This window comes from Leptopilina heterotoma, unplaced genomic scaffold (genome assembly GCF_015476425.1).
Source record: "Leptopilina heterotoma isolate Lh14 unplaced genomic scaffold, ASM1547642v1 Lhet_52, whole genome shotgun sequence".
Classification (NCBI taxonomy): Eukaryota; Metazoa; Arthropoda; class Insecta; order Hymenoptera; family Figitidae; genus Leptopilina; species Leptopilina heterotoma.
This window is the reverse complement of record NW_025111114.1, coordinates 2034195-2054704: the sequence shown is the minus strand read 5'-3', so window position 1 is coordinate 2054704 and position 20510 is coordinate 2034195. Positions and strand designations below refer to the sequence as shown.

At 23.7% G+C, this 20510-nt stretch overlaps 2 protein-coding genes across 10 annotated transcripts in view; one reads left to right on the top strand and one right to left on the bottom strand.

Annotated features, from left to right (window-relative positions):
- The window catches only part of LOC122507896 (LIM/homeobox protein Lhx3), a 112727-nt gene that overhangs the window by 80466 nt on the left and 11751 nt on the right, over window positions 1-20510 (top strand). For 2 of the 5 annotated variants that reach the window (XM_043620885.1, XM_043620889.1), the window contains 3 exons: window positions 15769-15943; window positions 19257-19495; window positions 19620-19812. In XM_043620885.1, coding sequence (XP_043476820.1) covers window positions 15769-15943; window positions 19257-19495; window positions 19620-19812 — 607 coding nt within the window. Of the gene's footprint in view, window positions 1-11972; window positions 12640-15768; window positions 15944-19256; window positions 19496-19619; window positions 19813-20510 lie in introns of those variants that run through there. The other 3 variants (XM_043620890.1, XM_043620886.1, XM_043620891.1) reach the window with 2 other exon arrangements.
- LOC122507893 (aromatic-L-amino-acid decarboxylase-like) overlaps window positions 1-20510 on the bottom strand; it is a 186786-nt gene that overhangs the window by 157686 nt on the left and 8590 nt on the right. The gene's annotated exons all lie outside the window — the stretch shown is intronic.

Sequence of the window (20510 nt, the reverse complement as noted above, 5' to 3'; positions counted from 1 at the left end):
GACAGATAGGACACTGGTTGTGACATAAGTAGTGCAGATTAAGTACTTAAGTATTTAGTATGCTCCATCAGTTGGACCGGAACGGTTCTTAAGTAATTGCGCACACACATACAAATATAAAGCAGAGCTGATAGAATGCGAATAAAAGGGGGGACCCAAAAGGGATACATTTCGACCATTAATTCAACGACACGGGATTTTAAAGCCTTTGATGTAGATTAAACCGGTTTCAAAGGGTCTTTAGCACCTGATATGTGTTTTTTATATATACAACTCGTAGGTACACGTGACACGCCTAACCAATGACTCTACACACATAAAAAATAACAATGTTCATTTTTGAAACTTAAGGAAAAAAAACTTCTCTTAGAGTAACTTCAATGTATTAGAGAAATCTTCAATTTTTTTCAGTCAAAACTTTCGCCGCTCCAGAGAAACTTATCGCAGTTCCAGGTGAAGCTTTTTTTCTCTTCTCTTCTCGCTTGGAAGCCAAAAAAAAATTGGGGCCGCAGGACTCGAACTCCAAACGATTTTATAACGATTTTTCATAAAGAACTAGAGAAAAAGATTCCTAACCTCTTTTTTTACTAAAAACAAAATTTCTAAACATTTTTAGAGTTACTTGGAAGCCATGAAAAATTTGGGCCGCAGACTTTCAAAATTTCAAATTTAATAACTTATAATAATTATTATTTTTAACAATTTTTGATAAAGTTCTTTTGAGAATTTTCAAATTCATTTGTTTACAATTCAATTTTACGAAATTTCGGAAATTCTTCACGTAACAAAATTTTTATCTGAAACAGCGATAAGTTTTTCTAAAATAGCGAAAGTCTTAACTGAAACAACTAAAAACTTGACTAATCTAGTGAAATTTGTAGCTTTTCCAGGTGAACATTTTTTTTCGTGGTCAATTGAATATATACACATTAAAAAATAAAAACTTTAAAAAAATTTTAAAAAATTTCGATTAAGCATTTTGAAAAAATTAGATCCATAGAATTTTTAATTAAAAGTATAAAAAATTCAGATTTTTAAAGATTTTAATTTAAAACCTTTATAAAATTCAATTATTTCTTAAAATTGCAATATTATTAGTAGCTTCTTCAAAATTCATTTATTATCCAAAACTTTAAGTGAAATTAATTTTTAAATCAACTTTTATTACAAAATTCTACGAGAATTCAATTATTTAAATATAAACATCGATAATTTATTGAATAATTGAATATTTCTTAAAATTGAATTCTTATACATAATTTTAACAACAAATTTTTAAATAATTGAATTTTTTCAACGAATTTTAATAAAATTTTTGAGAATAATTACATTTTTCAAGGAATTCAATTAAAATTGTTTTTAGAATAATTGAAATTCTGCAATGAGTTTTATTATTTATGAAAATAGGTAATTGAATTTCTAAAAATAATTTTATTATTTACAAAAATAATAATTGAATCCCTGTAAAAATTTTATTATTTATGAAAATAATCGAATGATTGCGAAGAAATTTACAAATAATTTGTAAATAATTGAATTCCTGTGAAAGTTTTATTATTTTATGAAAATAATTAAAGGTTTGCTTCCAATTTATTACATTTTTTTAAATAATTGAATTATTTCGAAGAATAATTGAGTAAAAAAAAATAAAAAAATTTGCAAACAATTTTTCGAGAAAATTTATGCAAATTGTATCTTTAATAATTGAATTCCTGTGACATTTTCATTATTTTAGAAAATAATTAAATATTCGTGTAGAACTTTGTCAAAATTGTTTTTAAATAATTGAATTCTTTTAGGAAGTTTTATTAAAATATAATTGATATTTAAAAATTATATTGAATTAAGAAAATTTTGTGAAAATAATTGAAATTTTGAAATGAATTTTATTAAAATTTTTGAAAATAAAAGAATTTTAATTATACTTTTGAAAATAATTGAAGTACTGTGATAAATATTATTATTTATGTAAATAATTGACTTCCTCCAAATTATTTTATTATTTATGTATGAAAATAATTAAATTCCTGAAAGAAAATTTAAAATTTGCGAAAATAATTGAATTACTGCAAATAATTTAATGCCAAATTTTAAAACGTTTAATTTTTTCCAAAAAAGTTTATACAAATTCTATTTTAAATAATTGAAATCCCTGTGACATTTTTTCTTGGAAAATAATTGAATGTTCGTGTAAAATTTTATCAAAATTTTTGTTTAATAATTGAATTCTTTTGGGAAATTTTATTGAAATAGTAGAATATTATAAATCATTAAATTAAGAAAATTTTTTGAAAATAATCGTAATTTTGCCATGAATTTTTATTAACATTTTTGAAAATAATTCAATCTTATTACTTTTGAAAATAATTGAATTCCTTGTGATGAATACTATTATTTATGAACATAATTGAATTTTGTCGAAGAATTTTGCTATTCACTTATAAAAATAATTAAAATTTTGACGACAATTCTATTTAGATTTTTTGAAAATAATTGAATTTCTGCGAAAAATTTTATTAATTTTAAAAATAATTGAATTCTTGTGATGAACATTGTTATTCATGAAAATAATTGAATTCTTTCGGTGAAGAATCTTATTGCTATTTTTAAATATATTTGAAATGTTGACAAGAATTTGTTTTTAACTTTTGAAAATAATTGAATTCCTGGAAGGAATTTTGATATTTATTAAGATAATTGAATACTTGTGATGAATATTGTTATTTATGAAAATAATTGAATTTTGCAATGAATTTTAATTGAATTTCGGTGAAGAATTTTGCTATTTTTTAAAATAATTGAAATGTTGACGAGAATATTTTTTTAATTTTTAAAAATAATTGAATTTCTGGAAAGAATTTTGATATTTATTAAGATAATTGAAATTTTTTAAAGATTGGCGTTAATATTTTTTAAATTTTATTGTGTCGCGGGACTCGAACACCAAGCCATTTCATAACGATTTTTTGTTAAAAATTAGAGAAAAAGATTTTTAACTTCTATACCTTGACTAGAAGTAAGTTGTCAGCAAAATTTTTAGACATTTTTAGAATCATCTGGACGCCAAAAAAATTAATGCTGCGGAACTCGATCTCTAAACGATTTTATAACAATTTTTCGTTAAAATTTAGAGAAAAAAATTTCTAATTTCTTCCCTGACTTATAATATAAGTGGTGGATGAAATTTCTAGACTAGTGTACCTTCTGGTGTACCAAGAGTATTCGACAAAAATAAATTTCAAAAACAAGAATAAAAGAGGGAGTAACTGAATGCAAATCAATAACTTTCTACGATTCAACAAAAATTACATTTTTCAAGGCAACGATTTCAATTTTCAGCTAATGTACCATGAAGAGCACATAAAAATTTTCCACCTGATATCGAAAACAGTCGACCGAATATACACGACAGATGGTACAGCATTTTGCATATATACGTGGATCCCCATAAAAATCTGTCGCTCAATATGGTATAGACGCATATTATTCTTTCCATCAGACACGGCAAATTTGACTGAATTATTTATTCAATTATATACAAAGTTGTATAAATCATGAAATTTCTTCCATAACAACTAAAGCCCATTGTATATGAATAGATAAATAAATAATGTGCAAAATTCAAAAATTCAAACGAAGTTTGTTTTTAATTTTATACCAGCACCGCAACATTTGTGAGTCAAAGAGGGAATACTTTTTACATGAGAAAATTTCAATTTTCTTCTCTCTCAGTGACCCATAACATTGCGGTTGGATCTCCCCCTTCATTTTTAATCCGAGGTTCGCATTCCTTTTGAAAATGAAAGAAACAGAAAGTATAAAATTGCTAAAGAAAGTTGCTGAAGGGTAAAAACGTTTTGCTTATACGTATATATCAAGATTGGGGGTTGCGAACATGCAGACAAGAATAGAAGCGAGGTGGAATTATAAAATGGCGTCTCTCCTTCTCTCTCTCTTCCTCTCTTTCTAAAATCCTCCTGTATATATCCATTCTTAATTTTGCTCACTACCTCTTTCTTTTTCTATCCCCTTTCCATTCGATCCATTTCATTCTCTTGGCAAAAGAAAAAGAGGCGACTTTAGTTTAAGGGATCTTGAAGAATTCTCATCCCACGCATCACGCAAAAAGAAGAAGAAAAATTCTCAACATTACAAACGATCAACTAAATACTTTTTCCCTTATTTTCAACGAAAACGCATTTATTTTTCTCAGTTTTCAATTTATTATATTTTCAATAATTATAACGAACGGAGAAAGAAATAATAATAATTTCAGGGTGTCTCCTACCCAAGTAGAAATGTAATACTGGCATAGTACTCATCTTGTACTGACTGCCAGTATTGCAGTACTGACTCCAGTACTAAGTCAGTACTGGGAAAACCCTGGCTGGTAACGCTGTCCAGTACTGATTTTTACCGGCGGTCAGTATAAGCGCTCCTTATTTAATTATTAAAGCATGGGGAGTAATTTATTGAATACTAATAATTATTATTAGTATTAATTATTATTAATTAATTATTAGAATTCCTTTTATTAAAATAAGTTTTAAAAAAATATTTTTCTTATTTTTTCATTATTTATTTAAATCTTATTTATTTAAATTAATGACTAAATTATTATTATTACTGGTTATTAATTATTTAAACTTATACTTTATGTAACACTGTTAAGAATTATACACAAAACACTTAAAACTAAGACGGAAAAATATCGCACGCACGGGGGACCGAACCCTAGACCTCGAGAACGCAAGTCGAATAGACATACCGCATAGCCACGCAAGCTCGGGAGTTATCTCGCATAAACTTCCTTTTGAATTGTGGGACCGATATATACAGTGCTTTAATAATAAATCCATTGCATATTATATTTATTTCAAGAAAAATTATTATACATATATCTTTATATACATTTTATCAAGTCATTATGTAGTAATTAATAGATACATCATAATAATATGGTAAAAATTATTAATATAATTATTTATTTATTATTTATAATCTAATTATTTATTAAAATAATAATAAAAAAAAATTTATTTAAGAAAAATTTTTGTTAAATAAATAAATAAAAATATATACAGCTTTAAAAAATAAAATGTTTGATATTATTGTTGATGAATAATGTTTTTACAAATCTTTGCAAATATTTTAATTGTTAATAAATCAAACGATGTTTAATGTTTAATTACATTATAACAAATTTTGATTGTTTTTTTAACTCCTTCGCAGTACTGATTTAGTGTTAAGCCAGTTTTCTGCCAGTACTGATTTTAGAACTTTTCTAACTCCGACATAGTACTGATTCGGTTTTGGAGTCAGTATACTCCCAGTACTGATCGGGTTCCGAAAGTCAGTACCGACGGTCAGTACTGAGTTAGTACCATGTCGGTGTTTAACTCCGTCCTAACTCCGGACATTTCTACTTGGGTATTTTCGTTCAACAAAATTCCCAGTTTTTTCCCCGCTTTGTCATAATTTTTCACAGTTTTTTTTTACATCAAATTAAAATTTATTTGATTTCGAACATAAATAAATCTACAAATGGCTTCTAAAATTTTTATTAGAGTTTTTATGAATAATTCAATTCTTTTGACGAGTTTCTTTAAATTTTTTGAAAATAATGTTTTTTTTAATAATTTTAATTGAAAATTTGGAAAAAAAGTGAATTAAACAAAGAAATTTTTTTTTTTTTTTTTTTTTTTTTTTTTTTCAAATAATCTTGTCTGTTCATAATTATAATTGAAATTTTGATTAATTCAATTTTATTAAAATGTATTGATACTAAATGCATTTCTGCAAAGAATTTTACAATTTTTAAAAGTAATTGAATCCATCCAAAGAATGTTATTATTTATGAAAATAATTAAATGTTTCCCTAGAATTTTATTAAAATTTTTGAAAATAATTGAATTGTCGAGAACAATTTAATTATTTATAAAAATAATTGAAATTCTGAGAATTTAAAAAAATTTTTAATTTTTTTTAATTGAATTGTTTTTTAAAATTTTATGGAAATTTATAAAAATAATTTAATTCTTGTAAAGAATTTTTTTCTAAATAATATTCAAAAGAATTTAGCAAATCTCAAGAATTTTGCTATTTATGAAAATAATTGAATTCTTGAGAAGAATTTTTTTACAGTTTCTAGAAATAATTGAATTCTTTTGACGAATTTTAATAAAATTTGTAAGAATAATTACAAAAAATGAAGAAGAATTCGATTAAAATTGTATTAAAAATAATTGAAATTCTGCAATGAGCTTTATTTTTCATGAAAATAATTGATTACCTAAAAAGAATTTTATTATTAACAAAAATATTTGAATCCCTGAAAAAATTTAATTATTTATGAAAATAATTGAATGATTACGAAGAAATTTATAAAAAATTTGTAAATAATTGAATACATGTGAAATTTTTATTATTTTATGAAAATAATTAAAGGTTTGCGTAGAATTTTATTAAAATTTCTGAAAATAATTGAATTGTGCAGAACAATTTAATTATTTATATAAAGATAATTGAAAATTTGAGAATTTAAAAAAATTTGTAAACATTTTTAATTGAATTATTTTTCAAAATTTTATGGAAATTTATAAAAGTAATTGTATTCTTGTGAAAAAATTTGTTTCAAAATAATATTCAAAAGAATTTAGCAAATTTCAAGAATTTTGCTATTTATGGAAATAATTGAATTCTTTTGACGAATCTTAATAAAATTTTTAGAAATAATATTACATTTTTCAATGAATTCAATTAAAATTGATTTAAAAATAATTGAAATTCTGCAATGAGTTTTATTATTTATGAAAATAATTGAATTCCTAAAAAGAATTTTATTATTTTCGAAAATAATCTAATCCCTGAAAAAATTTAATTATTTATGAAAATAATTGAATGATTGCAAAGAAATTTATAAAAAAATTTGTCAATAATTGAATCCTTGTGAAATTTTTATTTTTTTATGAAAATAATTAAATGTTTGCGTAGAATTTTATTACAAATTTTTGAAAATAAATTAATTGAATTGTGGTAAATGTTCAGTAAATCTGAAGAATTTTGCTATTTATGGAAATAATTGAATTCTTGAGAAGAATTTTTTTCAAAGTTTTTAGGAATAATTGAATCCTTTTGACGAATTTTAATAAAATTTTTAAGAATAATTACATTTTTCGAGGAATTCGATTAAAATTGTATTAAAAATAATTGAAATTTCGCAAAGAGTTTTACTATTTATGAAAATAATTGAATATATTGCAAAGAAATTTTTAAAAATATAATTATAATTACGGTGACTAACTTCCCTTGATTATTTTCGAAAAATTTAAATAAAATTCTTTAAAAGAATTTAATTATTTTTAATAGAATGTAAAGAAATTTCAATTATTTCAAAAATTTTCAATTAGTTGTTTATCAAAATTCAATTATCTTGAAACAATAGAATTGAAAATTTTCAAAAATCTTATTTATTAAGAAACATGAATACATTAGAATGTGACTTTTTATAAAATTCAATTATTTATCAATTATTAAATAAAATTCTTTGAAAATTCTATTTGTTAAAAAGTTTTTAATGAAATTCTTTAACAAATTTAATTATTTTTAGTTGAATTTCACAAAATTTCTATTAATTCGATAATTTTTTTTAATTTATTTACATACTATATTTGAATCAGTGACTGATTTTTTACTATCAAATAAATTATTTTTAACTAATTCAAATTTAGAGAACAGTATAAATATCTATAAAAATTGAAATAAAAAGCGATTTTTTAAAAACAAATTAAAATAATAAAACTTTTTTTAATTTTGTGAAAAAAATCCCGGTTTGGTATAAAATTCCTGGCTTATTCCCGGTTTTTCCCGGTCAAATTAAATTCCCGGAGTTCCCGGTTAGTATATAGATACCCTGAATTTACTAAAGTTAAGGGATATTCTAAACAAAAAGAAAGTAAAAGGAAAGCGCATAAAAAATAAGATGCCTCACATATAGTTTTTTGTAGGTGAATTTTATATGTAAAATGTAGGTTTTAGGAGAGATTTGAAAGCGTTGAAATCTTGTAGTTTAATACCAAGTACTTGAGCACTGCAGGACCACGATCGGAAGTGTCATTGGTTCTGAAGTAAAACAGTGGTGTAACGAGTAGATGGCGATGCACCAACTATTTTACAGTCTTGAGCTCCTTTCGTTGCAAGCAGACTCTCGTAAACCCAATGTTTTATTACCCTCTTACCGATCCCCCTCTTTCTCTCAGTCTCAATGTGTAAGTGTAAAAGACAGAAAAATAGGACATCAATACTTTATTCTCAATTTTACTGAATATTTAAATATATATTTTTTTCAAATTTCAAGCCATCATGTCCAATTTTCAGTCATCTCATCACACATTATAATCTATGTATAAGCAAAGTAGAAAAAAAATTTTAATTTAAGACTGTTTCTAAATTCGCCTGCACCAAAATCGATCAAGATTTTTTTTAATTTTGTTGGTTAATTTAATACAATAAAAAATATTTCTTTGATTCAATCAGGGTTGCCACGCTTTTGCTCTTTTCAAATTCCCTAATTTTTCCAGGTTTTCCAGGTTAAAAAACAGAATTTTTCCAGGTTTTTAAAACTACATTTATATTTTACAAAATTAAATAATTTCAATAAATTTTTAATTTTAAATTCAAACCTTTTTGAAATTAAACAACTTATAAAAAATTGTTATAAAACATGAAGAAATTGATCACTCGGAGTCTTCGACTCGGAGCAATCGATATCTTCAAGTTTTATAAATAATTAAAAATGACCGACTGATAAAATCATTATTTTATATTATAAGAATATTGATGAAACTGAAGTTACCAACGTTTGTTCGTCGAAAATTATAAAACGTAACAATTTCCCCGCCTCAGATCCAATTTTTTTTCCACATTTATTATAGATACTAATATTAGAAGCCATTAGAAATTATTTTCAAGTGGAACCAGGTCGGGGAAGGCAACGATTTTGATTTTTTGGCACGGATTTTTCGGATTTTTTAAAAAATCCGCGACAAAAAATCAAAATTATTACCCTCCCCGACCTGGTTCCAGTTGAAAATAATTTCTTATGATTCCTGACATTAGTATGTTTAATAAATGTAGAAAAAAAATTGGAACTGAGGCGGGGAAATAGACATTGTTTCGAAATTTATGAATTTTCGAAAAATCGGTAACAAGAAAATGTCAAAATCGTTGCCCTCCCCGACCTGGTTCCACTTGAAAATAATTTCTAATGGCTTCTAACATTAGTATTTATAATAAAAGTGGAAAAAAATTGGATCTGAGGCGGGGAAATGGAAATTATTACGTATTATATTTTTCGTCGAACAAACGTTGGTAACTTCAGTTTCATGAATATTGTTACTGTAAGTTATTCAAAATTACTTTCATCACTTCAAATTAATTATTGTTATCCAAAATATTGAACTAAAATTCTTCTTTAAATTAATTATTTTAAATAACTTTTGAAAATTTTTAACTGAAATTCATATTTAAATAAATTTTTATTAGAAAATTCTTCTAGAATTCAATTATTCAAATACAAAATTAAATAATTTATTGAACAAATGAATGTTTCTTGAAATTCAATTCCCATAAAGAATTTTATCAACAAATTTTTAAATAATAGAATTCTTTCCACGAATTTTAATAAAATTTTCAAGAATAATTACATTTTTCGATAAATTCGATTAAAATTGTGTTAAAAATATTTGAAATTCGACAATGAGTTTTATTATTTATGAAAATAATTAAACAACTAAAAAGAATTTTATTATTTTTAACAATATTTAATTTTTGCGAAGAATATTATTACTCTTGATAATAATTGAATTTCTGCAATAATTTGTAACTTTTCCAAAATTAAATTTTTTTGTTGTGTTTTTAACTAAAATTCTTCTATAAATGCATTATTTCTAATATTTTCTGAAAAAGTTCTTTGAGAATTTTTAAATTCATTTGTTTACAATTCAATTTAACAAAATAATTTCAAAACAAAGTCCTCAATTAAACTTTCTCAAAAAAATTAATTCCACAGAATTGTTAGTTAAAAATATGAAAAATTCAAATTTTCAAAGATTTTAATTTGAAACCTTTTTAAAATTTAATTATTTCTAAAAATTCACGCTCTTATGCTTTTAATATTCAATTATATTCGAAAATCATAACTGAAATCTATTTCTAAATCAATTTTATTACAAAATACTACTAGAATTCAATTATTTAAAAATTAAAACATAAAAAAACAATTTATTGAATAATTGCATGTTTTTTGAAATTGAATTATCATAATGAATTTTATCAATAAATTTTTAAATAATTCAATTATTCTTTTGACAAATTTTAATAAAATTTTTAGGAATAATTACATTTTTAGAAGAATTCGATTAAAATTGTATTGAAAATAATTGAAATTCTGCAATGAGTTTTATTATTTTAAAAAATAATTGAATTCCTAAAAAGAATTTTATTATTTACGAAAATAATTGAATCCTTGCAAAAATTTTATTATTTACGAATATAATTGAATGATTGTAAAGAAATTTATAAATAATTTGTAAATGAAATTGAATTCCTGTGAAATTTTTATTATTTTATGAAAATAATATTAAAGGATTGCGTAGAATTTTATTAATTTCTTTTTCAATAATTGAATTTCTTTGGCCAATTTTATTAAAATATTTAAAATAATAATAATTGAATATCATTGATTAAGGAAAATTTTGGAAAATAATTGAAATTTTGCTAAGAATTTTATTACAACTTTTGAAAATAATTGAATTTCGGAGAAGAGTTGAATTATTTCTAAAGATAATTGAAAATTTGACGAGAATACTAGTATTCTATTATTTAAACACAAAAATAAATAATTTATTGAACAATTGAATGTTTTTTAAAATTGAACTCTCATTTAAAGAATTTTATCAACAAATTTTTAAATAGGTTATAATTAAAATTCTTTTGGTGAATTTAAATAAAATTTTTAAGAATAATTTCATTTTTCGAGAAATTAGATGTACAAATAGCACTATTAATCATGAAATAGTACTTAATATTAGAACTGGTAGTTTTTTTAATTATATCTCATAATGATTCGATATTTTACTATGTGAAATAGCGTTTTTAACTTGGTTTTCAAAAACCATTTCTCTGCGTGTGAATTGAAAAAAGTTTTTGAAAATAATTAACCCTGTTAATTTTTCCCATTACTTTCATTTTCAAAAATACTTTTTAGACAATTTTACATTATTTTTTCTATAAAATATGAAAAAATTACGATTTCTATTTATGAAACTCGCCTAGCAAATGAAAAAGAACATAACGAAAGATCAACACACATAAAAACAAATTCATAACTGACGAGCGTAATTATGTATATAATAATAAAAGGAAAAAAAAAATAAAAAGCTAAAATAAATAATCCCAGATGACAGATAAAATCTTGGATCTCTTATTCTCTTGTTTTGTTCAAAGGCTGCCATAAAATATTAACGGGTTCGGATCTTCGCGTTGGCGTTTTCAAAGGATAGTATTTCGTCACCCCTGGCGCCCACTTTTGCGTCGAAGTCAAGGGTGCAGAAGCGTCAAAACGGATATTTCGGTATTCTTTTATCTCTCTCATTCTCTATTGCTCATGCCTACCTCCATCTCTCACCCTAGTATTTTCTCTCTTCACATTGAAACCTGCACATCCCCCCCCCCTCTCTCTCTCCTCTCTTTATGGAGGGTTGAAACTCTCTCGCCCTTTCAACCCCCTGATAACGCACACGCCATACTGTGAGGGCGGAAAAGCCCTCCACCAATCCGCACCCACGCGGGGGTGGATTTACCAACCAATGGTGAATCACTTTACCCCACCCGCACCCTTCGTTTATTCCAAGAGTCACGTGCGCACGATCACCCCTCCAAAAAATCTATCAGTCGCACGCGTGCTTTTACGCTGTCAACTTTATAAACATAAACAATCATTTTTCCTTTCTTTCTTTCCCGTTGTTTATTTTCTTTACTTCAATTTTCACGAATGAAAATTTCCACCTTATTATCAAGAAAAAAAAAACCACGTCTAAATATTGTAAATTCTTTTCTAAAGTGAAAACACTTTTTTTACACGTGCGGAAAACAAACAGTGAAATTATATCTGACATTTTCAAGTCTATGGATTAGAAAACGTGCGTTATTTATATAATGAAAATATGGACTTGTGGAGAAAATTGTCTCCTTGAACTTTAGGTCACTGTGTGATAACAGATATAAGTGACAATAAAGAAAGATGTGTCAATTTGAGGATTAATGTGATTTGCGTAAATAGAAAAATAGTGAAATAGGACCCAGTGAAAATTAGTTATATATAGAAATTCGATTATTATTTTGTTTTCAATTTTTTGCCTTGTTTTGAATATAGAATATTATATAAGATGATTGGCTGTGAAGTTCTACCTCTACAGGGAATGTTTCGTAGTCGTGGTGATGTCTTAACACCACCTCAAAGCAGTCCAGAATCGCATATTATTAGTAATAATATTCACGATTCGCATCTCAAGATGCAACCCCTAGAACATTCATCTCTCGAAGTCACTCTTCCACCTAATATTCCCGATATTTTGTATTGTAAGTTTCGAAAAATTAATTTATTATTTACTTATTCTCTCTCTACTCTCTAAAATTTCAATCAGTTAAAAATAACTAAGAAGCAAAAAATCAGTCACTAATTCAAATAGTACTATTTCTACTGATTACTTAAAAATAATTGATGTTTCAGTAAATTTTTCTTGACTGATTCAATTAGTCAAGTTTAACTAATTTTTTAAGTTATAGGATTTTACTGAAAATCAGTTATTTTTAAGGAAGAATCTGATGTACAGTCAAAACAAAAGTTAGTCCAATGTCATAATTTCGTAATTTAAAAGAAAAAGACAAATTAAGGGGCCGTCCATAAATTACGTAAGACATTTAGGGGGGAGGGGGGGTCAGCGAGATCTTACGAACAATAGAAAAAATGGCGCTAATGTATGTAAAAAATCTTACGAGGGGGAGGGGGGGTCAAATTTTCCAAAAAAATGTCTTACGTAATTTATGGACAGTCCCTAAGATTTTAAATTCGTTTTGGTGGAAAGGCGAAGAAATTAATTTTGAACATTTAAAACGATTGACAGTTGCATTTAAATAAAAATTACAATTTTCTGTCAATAAGAAACATTTGATAAATTTTAAGGTTATGTTACTTAAATCATTTATTATTGACAAAAAAGTATAATTTGTATTCAAATATAACTTTAAATTATTCAAAATGTAGAAAATTAAATTTCTTACGCTTCTACCGAAAGGAATTTAAAATTTAATGTGGCCTTTTCTTTTAAAATACGAAATTATGACATGGTAGAGCTCGGATCGACTTTAAGACCCAAAAAAAGTTGCTTTAGTCGCATAAATTCACAAGAAAAGTTCGCATGAAATTTCCAAAAAAGTCGAATGTAACAAAATATTTTTATGAAAATTATTTTATTTGCATAAAATATAGAGAAAATTATCAATCCTCCAAGTCAAATATTAAAATAATAAAAACACAATTTTAACGTTTCGACAAATATTTTATTTGTAGTTTTTCTTATTTGCAATGAGACACAAAAATAATTTTTAATCGTAATAATTATTTTTTAAAGCAAAAAAATACTCGAATAAATCGAATAATCGGTTTGATTATTATTTATTGAAAAATTTATTATTTCTATTATTATTTTATTTTTTTATTATTTAATAAAAAATTTAATAAAATTGTACGCAAACATTTAATTATTTTCAAAAATAATAAAATTCTTCTCAGGAATTCAATTATTTTTGAAAATTTTAATAAAATTCTTACCAACTATTCAATTAGTTTCATAAATAATAAAATTCATCGCAGGATTTTAATTATCTTTAATACAATTTTACAGGAATTACTCAAAAAATGTAATTATTCTAAAAATTTAATTTCAATTTCTCAATAAAATCAAGTATTTAAATAAATGTTTTTTTTAAATTCTTTGGAAGAATTCAATTATTTACAAAAATATTAAAATATTTCACAGGAATTCAATTATTTTCAAATATTTTAATAAAATTGTTTGAAAGAAATCAATTATTTTAAATACAATTTTAATTAAATTATTTTGAAATAATTCAATTATTCTTTTTGATTTTAATCAAATTCTTCCCAAGAATTCAATTATTTACATAAATATGTAATTCTTCTAAAGAATTCAATTATGTCGATAAATAACAAAATTATTCCCGAAAATTCAATTATTTTGAGGCATTTTAATATAATTCTTTGCAAAATTTCCATTATTTTTAAAAAATTTCCTCAATTGAATGATTTTTAATATCTACTATTTTAATAAAATTTTTCAAAAGAATTCAATTACCTATTTAAACAAAATTTTATAAAATTCTACGCAAAAATGTAATTATTTTTATAAATAATATAAATTTCGCAGGAATTCAATTATTCACAAATTTTTTATTAATTTCTTCGCAATAATTCCATTATTTTCATAAATAATAAAATTTTTCTTAAGGAATTGAATTATTTTCATAAAATATAATTAAAAATTCTAGAAAATAAAAATTGAATTCAAATGATGAAAATAATTTTGAAGAAGTTACGTACAGTAACAATTTTTTTATAATAGAAAATAATGATTTTATCACTCGGTCATCTTTAATTATTATAAAACATGAAGATATCGATTGCTCTGAGTCGAGGACTCGGAGTGATCGATTTTTTCGTGTTTTATAACAATTTTTTTAAAGTTGTTTAATTTCAAAAATGTTTGAATTTGAAATTTTTTAAAATCTTAATTCCTATGGAAATATAATAATAATGAAATTTTTATTTAAAAAAGAAGTTATTGATGTTTTCGAATAATTTAAAAGAAATTCGTAAATAAATGTAACAGAACTTTTTTTTGAGTAAAATGTATTCCTTTATTTTCTAGAAATTTTGAAATTTTCAATTTCAATTTCAATTAAAATTTGTAATTGACAAATAGAATTTATAAACAATTTTTTCCTTTATTTTTAAAAAACTTTAAATTTTATTAAAGCAATTGTAATTAATTATCGGATTCTTTCCTAAACTGATTCATAAACAAAAAGTTAGTCACTGATTGTCAGTTAAAATCATGATTTTTAACTGCGATTCAAATTAAGAGAGTAAATCTGAATTAGTTAAAAAGAACTATAATTGTTAGTAAAAAAAAAAAGAATTATCTGACTTTCTGCATCAGCAGTTAGTAAAAAATAACTAATTATTTTACTCAGTTTTTATTTTTATTTTTTTGTATTTTTACTATCAAAATAGTTATTTTTAACTAATTTAAATTTCGAGCGTACGATAATTTGATTCAATAATAAAAATTAACTTTCTAATTTCTATCCTCATATTTTTAATATTTAATGCTTCAAATAAATCGTTTTTTATTGAAAAAACATTTTTAAATGTTGTCCTCTCTAACCATACTATTTAATTGTTTCTAAACAAAATATAAAATCAACAAAGTTTAAAAGCACTTACAACAGAACTAATATCTACTTCATACTAATTTAAACGATTATAAAATAATTTTATAATAAATTCACTTCAATCAAACATTCAGAACTTAACGAACACATAAAAAAACAAATAAATAAAAACCTCCTAAAAAAATAAATTCGAGCCTATTTTTTAAAGAAATTTCTTCAATTTTTATGTTACAGCTACGATACCAAAATGTGGTGGTTGTCAGAAGGTAATTTTGGATAGGTTTATCCTGAGAGTTTTAGAACGATGTTGGCATGCGAGATGCCTCACGTGTCGAGATTGTGGAAGCAGACTTTCGGAAAAATGTTATGCCCGAAATGGTCACGTATTTTGCAAGGAAGACTTTTTCAAGTAAGTATCAATTTCTACGTAACTGACGTTTACAAAAGTTGCTAAATATAAAAGAATACATTCTTTTTCCTTCACAAAAATATTAAAAATATATTGATAATAAATAAGAATATACATATTAGAAAGAAAGTAAAATATTCAATAGTAATCTTCTTTTCGCACTAGCCACTTTGAAAAACTTCAGTTACGTATTTATCGTAATTATTTAATTCGCGAATCGATTTTTTTATTACTTTCAATAAAAATTCTCTCTTCATTCGTAAATAAAAATATAATTCTAGTCAAAATGTTAAATCTTTTTGGAATAATATTCTATCGAAGAATAAGGCTTGTTTTTGTTAATTAAATATGAATATATTGTCTTGCAAAACTGAAATTCGGTAAATTTTTTTTACTCATTTATGTTGACAATTATTTCTTCGTGTTTTATAATGATTAAAGATGACCAAGTGATAAAATCATTGTCAATCAATTCAATTATTATTTTCAAGAATTTTTAACTAAAATTCTTCTTTAAATCAAATATTTTTAATAATTTTCGTAAAAGTTCTTTGAATACTTTCAAATCCATTTGTTAACAATATTCAATTTTACAAAATTTCAATTATTATTATGATTTTATTTAATTATTTAATTATTATGATTAAATATATATTAGAAAATGAAAACTTTAAATAATATTTAAAAAATTCAATTAAACTTTTACAAAAAAAAATTAATTTCAAAATTCAATTATTTCGAAAAATTCACGCTATATTGCTCTAAATATTCAATTATTAACTAAAATTTTAACAGAAATTCATTTTTAAATCAATTTTTATTAGAAAATTCTACTAGAATTCAATTATTTAAATACAAAAATAAATAATTTATTGAACAATTGAATTTCTCTTAAGGGGATGTCAAAGTCGATGCGATTTTCCCATTGAAGCTCAATGCAAAAATACAAACCACTTTGACACCGCCTTAAAGTTCATTTCCCATAAAGAATTTTATCAAATCATTTTTAAATAATTGAAATTCTGCGATGAGTTCTATTATTAGTGAAAATAATTGAATCCCTAAGAAGAATTTTATTATTTTTAAACAATATTTAATTTTTGCGAAGAATATTATTACTCTTGAAAATAATAATTGAATTTCTGCAATAATTTATAACTACTCCAACATCAAATTTTTTTTTCGTGTTTTTAATTAAAATTCTTCTATAAATACATCATTTTTAATAATTTTTGAAAAAGTTCTTTGAGAATATTGTAATTCATTTGTTTACAATTCAATTTTACAAAATTTCAATTATTCGTAAATTCTTCAGTATTAAATATATTTAGAAGATAAAAACCTGAAATAATTTCAAAAAAAAATCTGTGGTAATTAAACTTTTAAAAAAAAAATTATTTCCACAGAATTGTTAGTTTCAAATATAAAAAATTACAATTTTCAAAGATTTTAATTTTGAAACCCTTTCAAAATTCAATTATTTCTAAAAATCCACGCTCTAATGCTTTCAATATTCAATTATAATATAAAATTTTAACTGAAATCCATTTTTAAATCAATTTTTATTCAAAAATTCTACTAGAATTCAATTATTTAATTACAAAAATAAATAATTTATTGAACAATAGAATGTTTCTTAAAATTCAATTCTCATAAAGAATTTTATCAATATATATATTTTGAAATAATTTGACAATTGACAATTTTTTTTTTTGACAATTTTTAATAGAATTTTTAAAAATGATTACAAATTGAGAAGATTTCGATTAAAATTGTATTAAAAATAATTGAAATTTTGCAATGAGCTTTATTATTGATGAAAATAATAATTGAATTCCTAAAAAGAATTTTATTATTTACGAAAATAATTAAATCCGTGTAAAAATTCTATTATTTATGAAAATAATTGAATAATTGCGAATTAATTTATAAAAAATTTGTAAATAATTGAATTCCTGTGAAATTTTTATTATTTTATGAAAATAATTAAAATTTTGCGTAGAATTTTATTAAATTTTTTAAAAATAATTTAATTCTTTTGGACAATTTTATTAAAATAGTAGATATTAAAAATCATTGAATTCAAAAAAATTTTTGAAAATATTAAAAATTTTGCCAAGAATTTTATTGAAATTTTTGATAATTGAATTTCGGAGAAGAATTTAATTATTGCTATAAAGATAATTGAAATTTTGCCAAGAATTTTATTAAAATTTTTGATAATAATTAAATTTCGGAGAAGAATTTAATTATTTCTATAAAGATAATTGAAATTCCGCCAAGAATTTTATTAAAATTTTTGATAATAATTGAATTTCGGAGAAGAATTTAATTATTTCTATAAAGATAATTGAAATTCCGCCAAGAATTTTATTAAAATTTTTGATAATAATTGAATTTCGGAGAAGAATTTAATTATTTCTAAAGATAATTGAAATTTCGCCAAAAATTTTATTAAACTGTTTTATAATAATTGAATTTCGGAGAAGAATTTATTTATTTCTAAAGATAAGCAGGGAGAGTAAATAAAGTATATTTCTAAAGATAATTGAAATTTTGCCAAGAATTTTATTAAAATTTTTGATAATAATTGAATTTTGGAGAAGAATTTTATTATTTTTGAAAATAACTAAATTTCTGCAATCATTTATAATTTCTCTAAAAGTCTCCAAATTATATCCGACAATTTACGAACTTTTTGTCTTTTCTCAATCAAATTACAGACTTTACAGACCTTTTTTCAAAAAACGGACTTTAAGGACCTAGTTCGAGCCCTGAATTATTAATATCAGATTATAAAAATTACGCATGGAATTTAGTTCGTTCTTAATTTAACATGGCACTGTCTTAAATTCAGAACAAAGCTAATGATTTCAGTACATAAATTAAATTCATAATTAAATTAAATTCGTCTTAAATTCCCCATCAAATTCACTAAATTTAATAAAAATCATCATTATAAATTTATTCTCAAAATGAGTAAAGTCTGAAAATATTAAAAATGTTTCAACTTAAAACAAGAATTTTTTCTTCTCTTAAAATATAATTTTCCTTTCATGTTACATTTTTCTAAAAGTAGAAACATGATTGTCAACCAAACCCAAGTAAAAATTCTAAAGTTATGCGACATTTCAGTTTTGTTGGGCAGATGAAGTTATCTTGTGAAACTAATGGAAAAATTGACTATATCTAAATAAAGTATATAGCGGATGTTTTTTTGAGAAAAAAAAATGAAAGCTTCACCTTAGAATCGAAATTGCCTTTAAATCAGAAATTATGTGTGAATGTAATGTGAAGATGTTGCGTGCTGTTGGTGTGGCAGGCGTTTCGGGACAAAATGCGCTGGATGTGGCTCGGGTGTGGCCCCTTCGCAGATGGTACGCAAAGCCGTGGTTGCCAAAGAAGGCCAGGTGCCCCAAGAATTAGTCTATCACCTTCCCTGTTTCTCCTGTGCCATGTGCTCGAGGCAACTAGGTACTGGAGACGAATTTTACCTCATGGAGGACAGAAAACTTGTCTGCAAAGCTGATTACGAACAAGCCAAGGCCAAAGGTTTGCAATTTTCATCTTCAATATTCTCCTTAAAAAAATACAAAAATCAAGAAACCCATTTGTTAAATCAATTTTTACAAAAAAAGAAAATAGCAAAAAAACAAAGTTTTTGTTTCAATTACAGAATTGGCCGATGGAGGAAGTATCGATGGTGATCAACCGAATAAAAGACCACGAACAACGATCACTGCAAAACAATTGGAAACCCTAAAATTGGCGTACAACCAAAGTCCAAAACCAGCAAGGCATGTTCGTGAACAACTTTCAACAGACACAGGACTCGACATGCGGGTCGTTCAAGTCTGGTTCCAAAATAGGTAAAGAAAATAATATCCCATTACAATGAGAAGAAATTATTTTCCAAAGATGAAAATTTTAAGAAGAAACTTGTTAAAAATACAAGTGTATTTTTCATATTCCAAACAAACAAGACTGCCGCCATTTTTCTAAATTTAGGAATATTCAAGAGATAGGAAAAATAATTTCTAAACAATCCTCTGGAGAAAAATTGTAAAATTCCGATCACGCGCAAAAATCAATAATTATATTTTTTTTGGCTTCTCTGCACAAACAATGATATTCTTGATTCGAAAGCGCATTTATAAGACTTTATTTCTTCTTACAAAATGAATCACGTATAAAAATATAATCATTACGTCTTCTTTAAATCAATTATTTTTTTATTCTTTTCATTTTTTTTTTAACTTAACTATTATCAATTAAATATTTACTTTTTATTGGTTATTGGAATCAAATACATTTCTTCAGTGCAATTATTGTCAGAAATAGAAAAAAATTTAAGGTTTCGTATTAAAATTTGAGGTTATTTCAAAGCTTATGAATCAAAAATAAATTAAAGAATTTACTTTTGTTAATATTTTCAAAAGACACAAAAATTCAGAATTTTCTTATGAATTCTAAAAATTTAATTTTTTCCAGTTAGGAAATTTGATTTATATTTATATTTATATTTGATTTAAATAAAATTTTCTTGGTGTGTATTTTTCACGTTTCA